The sequence below is a fragment of the Rousettus aegyptiacus genome, unplaced genomic scaffold (assembly GCF_014176215.1).
Source record: "Rousettus aegyptiacus isolate mRouAeg1 unplaced genomic scaffold, mRouAeg1.p scaffold_m13_p_3, whole genome shotgun sequence".
Taxonomy (NCBI): domain Eukaryota; kingdom Metazoa; phylum Chordata; class Mammalia; order Chiroptera; family Pteropodidae; genus Rousettus; species Rousettus aegyptiacus.
In genome coordinates, this window is record NW_023416306.1 from 164,930,674 (window position 1) to 164,944,590 (window position 13,917).

General features: G+C 34.4%; 1 protein-coding gene across 2 annotated transcripts in view; it reads right to left on the reverse strand.

The window, feature by feature from the left end:
* Positions 1-2,621: 2,621 nt before the first annotated feature.
* TC2N (tandem C2 domains, nuclear) overlaps positions 2,622-13,917 on the reverse strand; it is a 38,878-nt gene continuing 27,582 nt past the window's right edge. For both annotated transcript variants that reach the window (XM_036217552.1, XM_036217553.1), the window contains 4 exons: positions 13,506-13,697; positions 9,309-9,423; positions 6,801-7,000; positions 2,622-4,802 (listed from right to left, as the gene is read on the reverse strand). In XM_036217552.1, the coding sequence (XP_036073445.1) occupies positions 4,692-4,802; positions 6,801-7,000; positions 9,309-9,423; positions 13,506-13,697 (618 nt within the window). In that variant the 3' untranslated portion in view covers positions 2,622-4,691. The remainder of the gene's footprint in view (positions 4,803-6,800; positions 7,001-9,308; positions 9,424-13,505; positions 13,698-13,917) is intronic.

Consider the following 13,917-nt stretch of genomic DNA (forward strand, 5'->3'; position numbering starts at 1 on the left):
AAACATTACTCATCAATCCTCCCCACCCTCCTTATCTCCAGACTTATCTGCGAGGACTTGCCCTTAGTATTGAGATGTATGTGGGGTCAGGCTAGCTTCTCGTATAGCCTCTTCCCTGAATCCCTTTCTTAAATTCTGTCATAAAAGGTCTCCTAAATTCTCAATCTATCCTTCCAGTTAGAACTGTCAACTAATCAATCTGCTACTCATCTTTTTTTCTACAGAAGTGTTATGAATACTGTTTAGGCTGGTAAATAACTTAAATAGGTTATTTACATCTTACATGAAATTTTCAAAGTTGGACATAAAATATCCTTCCAATTTTATACGGGAATCAAATTTACCTGATTCCCTGAAAAATAAATAAAAGTTTTAAATAAATACAACTTTTGCACTTGGTAATGATACATATTAAGCTGTTGATATGCAACGATAAGTTAAAATCTGAGCTATATTTCAGCAATCTACGAAATTTAGCATTATGTGTTAAAAACACTGCTCAGAATTTAAGAAATTATTTTTTCCTAGGCTTTATTACTATAGGCTTATTTTTCCTAGACCATAACTCACAGTATGAGGCTATCATACTTCTCTTTAAGAAATGCATAAATTAATTTTACAAGTAAATGTACTAATAATGTATAATCCAGCATTATCTCTCTCAACAAGATACTGGCCTTTAATTACCACTTTACTGAGCAATAAAGCATGACTCAACCTGTTCCTTAATTTCTTTGTTTATTCACCGCTATATCCTTAACACCCAAAAACACTACTATCAGTTAAATGAACACACAAATATTTACCATGTACTTCTTACGTGCCAGGTACTGTGCTAGCCTCAGGAATGCAGCAATAAACACGATCCACCTTTCGTGAAAATTGCAGCGCAGAGGAGACGTTGGATAAAAGCTATGTAATTATTTAATCGCGACTACAGTAAGAGCTATAAAGGAAAATCATATATGAAAATAGGATCTAACAATACCTAAGGTATAAAATAACACTATTCTGAGGGACATTTAGGTTAGCAACCAAAAAAAAAAAAAAAAAGAGTAGGATTTTGCAAAGGAAGGAGTGAAGAGCATTCCACACAGGCGCGAGGACACGCGTGAAGGTCCCGAGGAAGCCGGCCGTGTAGCGTCCTGTGAGAACTGAAAACGGACCCGTGGGAGGGAAGGGTGCACGATGCGGCTGGAATGGGAGGCAGAGCTCAGCCTGGGCCGGGCCTTGTATACTGTGTGCAGGGTTTTGGACCTCACACCAAGAACAGTGGGAACTAAGGAGTGACGATCGTATTTGTATTTTAAAAATCTCTCTCTGGCTATTAGGAAGAGACTAAATTAGAGGGAAGCTAGAGGGAGGCAGGAAGGCCAATCATAGGGAGGGAACAGCACTACAGGTGGGCGACGATGCCGTCTTCAGTCAGAGAAGTCACAGTGGAGCCGTAGGGGGACTCCGCGGCTACTTAGGATGTGCATTTCCGAATAGAACGATTAAGTCATGAGAGACGAGAGAGACAGAGGAGCTCCAAGGCGCTGCCTAGGTTTCTGGGGTGACCGACCAGGTGGATGACAGTTCCTTTCACTTCGATGAGGAACAGTAATGACCGGATTTGGAATGGGAAATCAAAAGTTTGGTTTGGGATCATGTTCAAGGAAAGATGTCTACATGAGCCGAATGACAGTGGAGCTCATTAACAAGATTTGGGTAGAGATATAAATCTGACAGCCTTTAGCCAGTAGACAGCATTTGAAGCCATGGGAATAGAGGAGATTGCCCAGAGAGAGAATACAGCGAGAAGAGATGTGTATCTTTGAAATATCCATAACTGCTATCATATAAAACAAAAAGCTGAAATTAACTGCAAAGTTATGAAATCCTTCATAAACAGACAAGTATCTGATTAAGCAAACAATGGAATTTTTGCTAGGAAATATAGTTTCAGTATGTTAGTACCAGAGAAATTCACATAACTGTATTCAAATAAAAGTTCAGTGTAGCTTATTTTCAGACGACAATTATATAACATGTTCAAAATCCTGCTTGGTCCTTCTTAACAGTCTGATAAAAGCTGGAACTCATATATTTCAGTGGTTAATTTCTCCAAGAGTTATGCTAAAAAAAAAAAATCATGCAAAACTAAATGAAAGCCAACTAGCGATGCTACGTTTTGACAGACTGCAGTTATTTGTTATTAATGAGAAACATAAATAAGTAAATACACTGTTAGGGAATGGCACTGTACACTATTAGCTATCACTGTGAACATTTCCACAGCTTTCTCTGATCACTGAGTATCACCTTGGTTCCCTTCTCCTTGTTATAAATAAGTAAGCAAGGGTCAAGAAATGCCTAAGCAAATACAAACAGAAGTGATTTTGCATAGTATCTCATTTTTTAGTACTAGTTTCTAATACTTTTCTCATAACATGAGAAACTGTTAACAGAAGAGTTTCTTTTTATATTTCCACATAAAGCTCCAAAGAAACAATCAGAATATTATCTCTATTTGGTACCACTTTACTTGAAAAAGGCTTAAGTCAACACTAATTAAAATATTTGGGATCTTAGTTGTATCAATACTTCTCTAACTGAAAGAAATTTTAAACGAAAAGGTTTTCTTTTTATTGTTTTATTTATCTAGAATTCTTAGAACATACAAGAAACTAAGAAGTCATAGCTTTCCCTGAAATTATATACATATTATAAAAATATTGAAAATTAAATAATTAAAAACTGAGTTAAATACATAACTATATATAATCAATTTAGGAATTGAAAGCATTAACAGAACACAAAAAACTGCTCAAATGAAATTCTAGATTTCTTAAAACAATAAAATCTGTTTTTTGTTTTCTAAGAGCCAATACACTTCTTTCTTTGGTGGCTATTAAAAGAGTTGCATTTGCAGAGGACTTCTGGGGCAGTGAAACTACTCTGTATGATACTACAGTGGTGAACACACGTCATTATGTGCCTGTCAAACTCATAAAATGCACAACACCAAAAGTCAACTATGGACTTTTTGAGCGATAATGATGTGTCAATGTAGGTTTGTTGATTTTAACAAATATACTACTCTGGTGTGAGATGCAAATATTGCAGGAGGTGTTATATATGGGAATTCTCTGTACCTTCCTCTCAATTTTGCTATGAATCTAAACCTGGTCCTAAAAAATAGAATCTATTAAAAATTTTTTTTAAAATAGTTGCCATTTGTCTTAAAGATTCAACTACCATACAAGGTGATTTCCCTTAAAAGTCCATGAGTACTGACCAATATATAGATTTTCACCAATCTAAAAAATAAATTATTTCAAAATGCACAGAGAGTATCTGTCAACACCATAAACTCTAGAAGCAAAGGGCACGTGAAGATGTAGATTTTAAAGCTCGAGGAGGTAATACCTAAAAAGGGGGGGATTAAGTGTTTATTTTGTTAAATCCTAATAAGATATACAGAACTAGAATAAAGAGGGCATGCTTAACCTATAGCAAAGTACACCTCTGGCCTAAATCACCTACCTCCTGGAAGGTGTGGGGTAGGTAAGAGAGAAAGGAAAACAGAAGATCATGAGCGCAGAGTGAAAATAAAGTCAAATTTTCCCAGATCAAGGAGGCCTTATTTATTTCTCCAAACAGCTGTTCTTTTTGGCTACAGCTTGTATGGCCAACTAAACTACAATTACCCCACCCACTGAGTTCTAATGAGTACCTGAGAGAAACTGTAATAGAAAATATTTATTTACTACATAGTGTTACCATGTATGGCTACTTTTTAAAAATAGGAAAATACTCTAACACTGTGAATTACAGAACAAGTAATTTACATTTGAAAAACTAAAAACAAGAAAGTGATTATCACAAAATATTGCATTTGCTATTTAGACTCATTTAATTCTGCTAATCAGGATGGGTCACAGGAATGATAATTTCGACTCCAAATAAAGAGTAAATTATCTGAGGGAGAAAAAGATATATAGAATATATAGTTAAATGTGTGTATACTGGATTTCCAATTAAATGTCAACTTCTGGTTTTTGCATTTTTCTTGCCAAAATATAGTGTTCTATATCTAAAGTTTCTTGGACATAAACTGGCAATGTGATACTTTCTGGGTAAGAAATGATAAACACAGGGCTCGAGCATTCTCCAAATTTAGGAGTTGAAGTGGTTCAATTCATTTTTGCTTTCTGAAAGAAAATATGTAGCAAGAAGTAGTGAAGTCAAGATATAATCAAGAATGACTAATGCTGAAATAGTGGTAAAGTCTTCTAAATGTCTAATAGTACTAACAGACACCTGATAAACTAGATTTTGAATATCTAGGTAAAGCTTTTTTTTTTTTTTTTAAAACCCTATTAATATAATACAGCAGTAATTATCCAGGGTTGATAGTCTTATTGATTTGATAAGTTATTTAGTTGCCCTAACAATACTACCCTTTTATTTTATTGCCTATTTTGGCACAGTTTTAAAACATTTTCTTTACTTTGGATACCTACTATAATTCATACCCTTTTCTTTATCAAGTTTAATTTTCTATCAGATCTGCCATATACTATAATTATGACCTCCATAAACGAATTCACACATATACTAATTTGTCTCTTCTCATTGTAGAAAGTTGAAATCATAAGTCTTCTAAAAGAATGTCAAGTTCTTCACCAAATTAATATGTGAAGTCTTCAAGATGGATTTAGCTTGTGCCACTGGATAACAACCTTTTCTGGATTTGTAATGGTCTCTTTCCACTGGTTCGCTGCTTCAATATTAGTATTATCTTCACTTATCCAAATCTGTAAAGGAACAGTATAACCATTTAACTTAACACAATAATGGTAACTGAATTCGAACAGTTAATCACTCTTATTAATGAAAGACAATCGGAAGTTTGGTTTACATATTTTCAATTAAAGGTCTTGTTTTTCCAAAAGTTTGTTTGATTTCTCTATTTGAAAATTAAATATGAAAACATTTAACCTATTTATTCACTCTGAAGAGTATTTTATATGATCCAATCTAATTCAAAATTTCAATAAGAGATATTACAAAATCATTTCCCCCAGTGATTAGTATCCTATCGTAGTCAATAAATTTAGGTGCTCAACTTAAAATTGATCCCAATCACTCAAAAACATTTTTGTAAAGATTAACTCAGACTAATCGTGATTTTAAATTAGATTAGTAAGGAATATGTACTTTTCAGCAACTTGTACATTAAATAAAACTGTAATTTTAATTGAAATCTAATAGACATTCTTAATCCACAGTAAATAATTTCATAGGACCTACCACTTATGTAACTTTAAATGTGAATGAACTGAGGAAAACTGTAAAGTACTATGCAAATGTAAATATCGTAATGGTTACATATCACAGAGGTAAGGTGGACAAGGAATCAAAAACCCTGAATTCTCACCTCAGCTTTCGCAATAACAAATGCTGTTACTTTGTAATTAACTTCTCAAGACTCAGTTTCTAATTCTTCTAAATAAAGTAATTAAAGCAGGTCATGCAATGGTTTTAAAACTTTTCCCTCTTAATTTCTTGTTCTGAAGAACCTTTTCTTCAAACAAAATCTTACAAACAACACCAACATTAAAACAGATAACATGAGACTGCTTCAGTTGATGTAGAAATGGGAAACCCCGATTTGACATTGGGCTACTTCATCAAGGTGGCTCCTAAGGCTACCAGAGAGGTCTTAGGGAATGGATGACCAGCAATAAGTTTTCCAGAATTATTATTCTTAACTAGAATCCCAACGAGAAAGTAGAATGACCAAAAGAATTATCCTGACAATTATCTGTTAGGTCTATCTCCTATTCCATTCACACGTGATGGTTGAGACTTGACAAAATAGGAAAACTTTAACTGAATTCACTTCATAGGTGTCATGGCTTTGAAAGTATGCTAGTAATAGGAATTCCTGAGTTCAAACTCTTTTTGAATAAGAATAAATGAAGAAAAAACTATAATTTCTTTTTACAAATATTATAGGTAAAGTGAGCCAGTTAATATTGATCTTTGAAAATTCACATATAATTTGAGAATTTCATGTAGACTACTAATAACATCAAGTAGAAGCTTTTAAACCAATAATATAGATTTTGGAATTTAAGTGTGAGTCAAATAATTGTACCGGAGATAAAAGATAAATGACAGCTACCACTGATGCACTCAGAGTAAAGAAAGAAATGACAAACAGAAAACAAGCAGGCAAGTGTGGTGTTGTGTTACACAAATCACTAAGTATTTTTTAAATAGATTAATCTAGAAACCAATATCAACTATCTAAGCATTATCACAACCACTGTTAAAACTGATGTTTTCTATGAGTTCAAATCTAACATAACTTAGTTGACAGCAGAATTAAACATTAAATCGGACACGAAACAGAATAAAGTTGGATGTGTGAATCTTTAAGAAATTCGATTTAAATACTTAGTGTTCCCCCTTCACAAGATATAAGTCAGCAGTACTGAAAAACTACTCTTATAGTTTTTAAAGTTGAAAAGCTCCAAAAAGACTTATTCTTATTACAAAGAAAAATGTAAAGATTATTTAAAAAACAAAGGCTTATTTTAAGATAGGCCTGATTACTCCAATTATTTGTAGTAAAGCAAAAAGTCTTGACAAGACTTGATTTTTGTGGCGACACTGAATTTTAGCGTATGATGTTGAAGGATTTTACCTAGTAACTTCAATTTTATCCTATACTCTCTTTGTTCACCAACTGTTTAAACGCACAGAAAGCGCAAGGAAAGAATTCAAGATAGAAACTCCCCACTAACCTGCCCCACAAAGTGTTTTCTTCTCACGGAGCTTCGACTATAAAGCTTTATGAGAAAAAGAATTTCCTTTTCATTCTGTATAAGCGGAAAAACCATCGTCTCTCTCCACTTTACTCTCCCGCTGGAGGCCTTCAGTAAGCGAGTCTTCTTCTTATAAATCAACTCTCCAGAGCTAAACATGGACACCTTCACGAAAAAACCTAAAAAAATAAGAAACTTCGATAATAAAATTCTATCCAAAATACCATATAAAGATATGTATCTATATATTATGTTTACTGTAAAAATACAAATAAGCCTCTTTTAAAGATCTGATGAGCTACTCGCCCTAACAGAAAACATCTCTAGGAAACTTGGTAATTTTTATCACGCTTTATAATTAACTACTGTAACCCCAAATGAATTTGCAATCTTCCTCCAACCTGAATGCCCTTAAAGGCTGGAATTATAGGCATAAATAACAGTCAGCGGCAAAGGACTACACGACAGAGGGATGTCAGCTCTCTGGACGGCTGGGGAAATTTACTTCACAATTTTATAGAAGTGAAATCCTTTTCTTGAGACTCCAAAAGTTAAACATATGATCGCCAGAGGAAATCTATTCTTTAAATAGATTTGAAATGTAGAGCTTTCAGTAATGGTATAATCACTTGTACAAACTAACTTTCCCATAGATATCAAGTATAAAATCTGAAAGAAAAAAAAAATGTAGGTATATACATAAGTGTGTGTATATATACATATACGTTTACATATACATATACATATACACATACACATACACATACACATACATTTATGTATACATATACATGTAACTGTTTAAGACACTAAAGACTGACCGAAAGCAGAAAGAAACTGGAGAGTCAACTCTCAACTCTTAAAACATGGAAACTGCACTGGGTGAAAGGCAGGTTTATACAGCTTCCTATCTAAGCAGTCTCCAAAGTCTCACACACAGTTCCTACAGCTCAAGCAGAAAGTACAATCTAACCTGAGCATCACAGGATAGAGCTGAGGCTGCCAGGGCAGCAAGAAGGGAGAAGGGAGCTTCCAGAAAGGAGGGAGCTGCAAAGTGAGGATGGAGACTGACCACGGGAATTACAAAACGGATCACTGGGAATCCTGACGAGCAGTTTTGAGTAAAGGAAGACACCTGTTAATGTAATAAATTACATCTATAGGTTTTTACCATTGGTCTTGGTTCCTGGAATTAACCTTTTGTATAATTTATTCTTTTAATGTCAAGTTGGACTTTATTTGCTTATAGTTTATTTTATGATTTTCCCATCTATCTACATAAGTGATGGTCGTCTAGAGCTATTTTTTGTGTGTACTATCTCTTCTGTTTTGATACCAAGAATATGCTAACCTCATAAAGTCACTTTTTTGGACTTTTTTTCATGCTTTAGAACAGCCTATATAGAATAGAAATTATATGTTCCTTGAAAGTTTGCTAGAATCTGCCAGTAAAATTATCTTGGCCTAGTGCTTTTATTAGAGGCAGTTCTTTAACTACATTTAAATAGTTATTGTTTTATTCAGATTTTCACTCTTTTCTAGTAAACTTCAGTAATTTTTCCTTAAAAAAATCATTTATTTTACATAGGTGTTCAAACAATTTGTATAGTTACAAATGGTATGGTCTTAGTTACTATTGAATGTCTTTTGAATTTAAAATGATATCCTCTTTCTAGTTCATTTTTGTCGTTGTTGTTGTTTGATCCAACCCACCATAGGTCTGTCTATTTTAATGTTCTTTTCAAAGAAGCAGCTTTTGGTTTTACTGATTATGTCTTTCGCTGCTGTCTTAATATTTATTTATCAACTTCAACTTTGGCTTTAATTCCTTACATCTGCTTTCGTTTGTGTTTGCTGTTTTTCTAGCTCCTTTAATTGAATGCTCAGCTGTATTTATTTTCCGTCTCTCTAGTTGCGGTCCACTGCTTTTGCCTGCCTCCAGATAGTTTCTCTTCTTCTGGTAGGAAAAAGGAGTACTCCTACCCTCCCCTAGGACTGACCTCAAACCTCCAGCGCCAGGGGTGGCCACGTGACCCAGGCCTACACGAGCCTTTATGTCCAAAGGGCAAGGAGGGAAAAGTGTTTCTAGGATTATGTCTGACATTTTTTTGCTTTTTTAAAATTAAGTTTCTCTATGGTAGCAGAATATCTAACGAAGGGCAAAGACCTAGAGAGAGGATAAATTATCTAGGCTGGCGAGACATATCTAACAGTCCTCTGGACACTCAACCTATATTAATTGAGCAAATAAGGAAAAGCCTCAAATGCAGGAAGATCACAATTGGATAAGAATCAAGAGACCAGTGGATTAACGTAGACATAATAGCAAAATCTGAAATCCAATAAAATAATTTTAAGTTAAAAGATAAGTATTTAACAGTAAATGTAACTGAGATTTTAATCTCCATTGTAAGGAATATAGAAAAAAAAAACTACTTTTTACAAATATTTTCTCAAGATTCCACTTCGAACCATTGATACACTTACTCAAAGTCAGAGGTGTTGATGAGCTTGGAAGATATTGTGCCTCAAGAATCTGTAACTGAATCCTGCTATTTATGGCTTGAAAACAAGTCCCCAATTCAAGTTCTGCATGACAAACCTGCATATCAAAAAAGTATCATTTGGTAATTAAGAATAAGTTTCAGGATATTTTAAAAATTCACAAATAAAGAGCCAAGATTAGAAATTTTGAAATCACTGCTTTTTGTGGACACACAAAGCTGTAAGAGAAGATTTTAGAAGATAAAAGTCATGGATTCTGTAAATATGAGGTACTCGCTTTCATGGGTTCTCAAAATGCAAGTTCCAGCTACCTACTGACCTTCCGAAATTCAGGGGAAACCAAAAGACAATTCAAATTAAAAACATATTCAATTCCTAAGCAGTTTTACTAGAGAAAACGTCAGTGACATAAATACCCAAAGAGTAAGGATACTTTCGAAAGACTGAAATGTAGTCACTTGGAATTATTTTTTGAGAACATACGAAATATGATTTGAAAATATTACATATGAGAATCATTACGATATTTTTCAAATTGGAGAAATTAGAGTAGGTGCCACCACCAAATTCAGAAGACACAGGATTACTCTAATGAGCAGACCTGTGGGTTGAGACCTGAATGGAAGGGAGCCAAAGAAGGGGGCCGGCGAGGAGGAACCTAGCGAAAGTGATGAGGCAGTAAATACTAAGGAAAAGGTCAAAGGAAACCCGAGGCAAACGAAAAAATGAAGGGGATGTAGGGAGCGGGGACGGTTAACATGTGCTCTTCAGTACCGCTGACTAAGAGCATAATAAAGTTGGTGATTTGTCTGTGAGACAGAAACCCGGGCCAGCCTCCGTATGTGGATGCCAAGGTCCTTGGAGTGAAAAATAAAAGAGCAACAGAACGCTGTCCAAACACAAAGACATCACTCTTCGCATGGCGAAAAGAGTGAGCACGGGAATAAAGCAAGGACGTGATGTTTACAGAGCTCACGGGGGTCCCCGCAGACAGACACAGCAGTCCCTGCTCACACCGACCCCAATGAAGCCCCAGCACAGCCGCGCGGCACGTTAGGAAGAGGTTCCCATTCGATAACTGCCCAGCGCTCCCCAATAGCCGGCTCCTGGCTCACTATGCACAGGCCATTGCCTGCGCCTCGGGGGTTTTCTTCAAACACTGAGTCTGTGATTTAAGACTGGCTGTGCCATGAGATCATGCCAAATCAAGGTCACGCCAAATCGAGAGAGGAACAGTGAAAAGTGAATCACTGAAAAGCATAAACTGAAGTACTGAGGTTAGATTCCCCCGTGACAAGTCCAAAATGATGACAAGACTTGTCTATTTTGGCAACAAACGCTGAACTCTAATAAGTGAACATACTGCTTTAGTTTTTAATCATAATAAGAATGGATTAACACATCTTTTCACATGAACTAATTTGGAAGCCACATATAAAATAAAACCTTTGCTGATTAAAAAAAAAAAAAGAAGCTGCCTTTGCTATTTAAAAACAATAGTCACTTATTATTAACAAAACACAAAGAAAACTATGGATTAAAATTGTTCGTTTTTTCCTTGATTTTGCACCCACAATGTAATAACACTTATGAAAACACTGAAAGGTGGCACAACGTCTCACTGTTGCGCACCTGAAGAGCTCACTTTCATTAAACAGAACAGCACGTGGCAACGAGTTTACGATTTCTCCCTTGCCAAGGCTGTTTCACAAATTCAATTATGTTCCAGAATATCAATTCGGATCATGAAAAACCTGTTCAAAGTTGTGCTCAGTTTCATAATAAACCAAAAAATTAAAGTTCCAATCAATTGGCAGGTACGTATTAAGTACATCTTTAATGAGCGCAAAACCTTGGAAGACAAAAGATATGATCTCTGCTCCTCAATGATGAATCATTTTTTAAAGAAACCTTTATTAGCCTTCCTGGAATCGTTGCTGAAAATGAGATGTTAAGCATAGTTAGAGAAAACCACGATCTTGATGCTTGAGAATATGTTCTCCAGGGGGCAATCGCGAGGCGGGTGAATGGACCTGGCTCTGGAATCGGAATGCCACACGTCTGGGTCTTCCCATCGAGATAAGAAGAGCGGCAAGCTCAATTCCCTCAAAAAATACCTTCACTGAGTTATCTTATGATATATTCTACTAGTCTTACTAAAGATTTAATATGAATTATCCATTGAAATAAGTTTGGTGTGAGCATTCAGTCACTTAGGACCAAGTCTGGTTAAGTCTTCATAAATGTCAGCTATTCCTTCAGGTAAATCTTGTCTCTTCCACATTAGTCAACACAGAAATTTGGGTTCTCAAGTAAATATTATTTGTCAAGGTCAAGAACTCTCCACTGAGCAAAATACTAGCTGTTCACAGTGAAATAGTTGTCGGGGTGGAAGATGGGCATGTTAGTCTGGCTCTTTCCATGTCACAGTAAGAGCATCGATTTTCCTCATCAACGCAGGAAACGAAGCATACTATTCTTGCTCTAGCCAATATGAAACAGTTATACTCAGTAATATAAACGCACTTGTCTGGCATAGCCCGAAATCTCTTCTTTCAGGCCATCAGTAAGTATTTGCATCCCTAGCACCTGACATACAACAGATATACAAATGTTTATAAGATCTCTAATACATGAAATATAATTTGGGAGAAACATACCATAATCATTCATTCAGATTCTCCAAGGCAGATAAGATTATAATGTTTCAATTCCCTCAAAAAATACCTTCACTGAGTTATCTTATGATATATTCTACTAGTCTTACTAAAGATTTAATATGAATTATCCATTGAAATAGTATATTTGTGCCTTCTATAAAATATGGTTGCAAATTACTGTCTACTAAGTTTCAAAGATGCAAGTGGCAAACTCCTGTCACAGTTACAAAATAAATTTGCTATATTTTAACTGAAAATAATCTAATTTAGCATGCTTTCATTCATCATTTATTACTTCATATCTATTACATACAAATATTCAATGCCCTTACTAAGAGCACAGTAAGATATAAAGAAAACAGATGAAAGTTCAAATCTAGTTTTGTTTTGTTTTAAACAAGTAACTAAAATAATCCTAAGTGGTAACAAATGCTATAAAGAACACACATTGGTTATGGAGACAGGAAATAATAGACAAGAAATAACTATCCAGAAATTTCGATTCTTCTTGATCAATTATAGTAATCCTTTGTTTTTTATTTTTTAATCCCTAATTTCCCTTCAATTCAGTGGTTCTCAAGCCAGGCTATACATTAGAACACTTGGGGGGCTTTTGAAACCTATGAATGCCTCTGGCCCCATCCCCAAAATATTCTGATTGAACGAGTTTAGGTGTAGGTATTTTTTAAAGTTCCCTAGATGATTCTAATGTTAGCCATGGTTAAGAACCATTTCAAGTTGTCTTAAAAATTTTTCAAGTCATCTTAAATATTTTTAAATATATACTTATATTTAAAATATAAAATTTTTATATTCTGTATTTTATATAAATCCCAAATAAATTTAAAATCACATATAGGTTTGAACTTATAAAACCTTATGGATGATTTCTATATATGTGAACCTGACATAGAAACTATATAATTATTAAGGATTTCTAAACATTTTAATGACAATGTTCAGCTGGCTAGTTGAGAGAAACAAATATCAGGTCTCAAAAATACATTAGCCCTACAGATAATCAAGTTCTTTACAAAAAACACCAGTTTTAAGAATTTCCATTCTACCCAATTTATGGATAGACATACATAGCTTACTCATGATTAAAACAACTTTCCTAACCTATTTCAAGGCAACAGGAGTTTGGAGTTTATGATTGAGATTCCTGGTTTTCCTAAGTTATCGGCTACCGAAAAAACTTAAAATAATTAACTAATAATTTTAAATTATTCATACTTCAGGGTTATTTTCCCCTGAAGTATGGAACATTAATAAAATATAAGAGGAGACAGTAACCCTAAGTTATTTTCCAATGGAGAAAGAAAAGGGATTCTATTAACATTTAATCAATTATTTTAAAAATATTAAGCAATGACATTATCGTTACTATTATATTGCTTCTTGAGAGCCTTCCTGACCCTCTATATAGTCTAGTTACACTCCGACAAACAAAAACTCATCCACTAAACAATTCTAAAAGTATGAAATATGTTTAACGTCATATACTACCATCACTTACAGAAACTTTTGAAGGTGGTGTGATATCCAAAGAATAATCCATCTCCTGTGTGCTAAGGGATCTGAGTGACAGTGAACACTCCCCAATGGTCTTCTTCCTGGGAGTCTGGGTTTGAATCTTAAATACGAGCCTCACAGTCTGTAGACTTTGGAGTTTAATAGCAAATACAAAAGTCTCCATAAATTCGATAGTCTAAAAAAAAATGAGAAAAGATAAAATATATAAATAAAAGGACTGAAAAAAGGGTGATATGCCAATACAAAATAAACAAAAATAACATTTTATAATCTAGGAAAAGTAGATTTAATTTTTTTACAACAAAAAATATTTTTTAATGTAAACAAAAATGAGAGTGACCATGGTTTGTTTTCCCAGAATTTATCCTAGATACTGCTTTTAATTTTCCAAATCC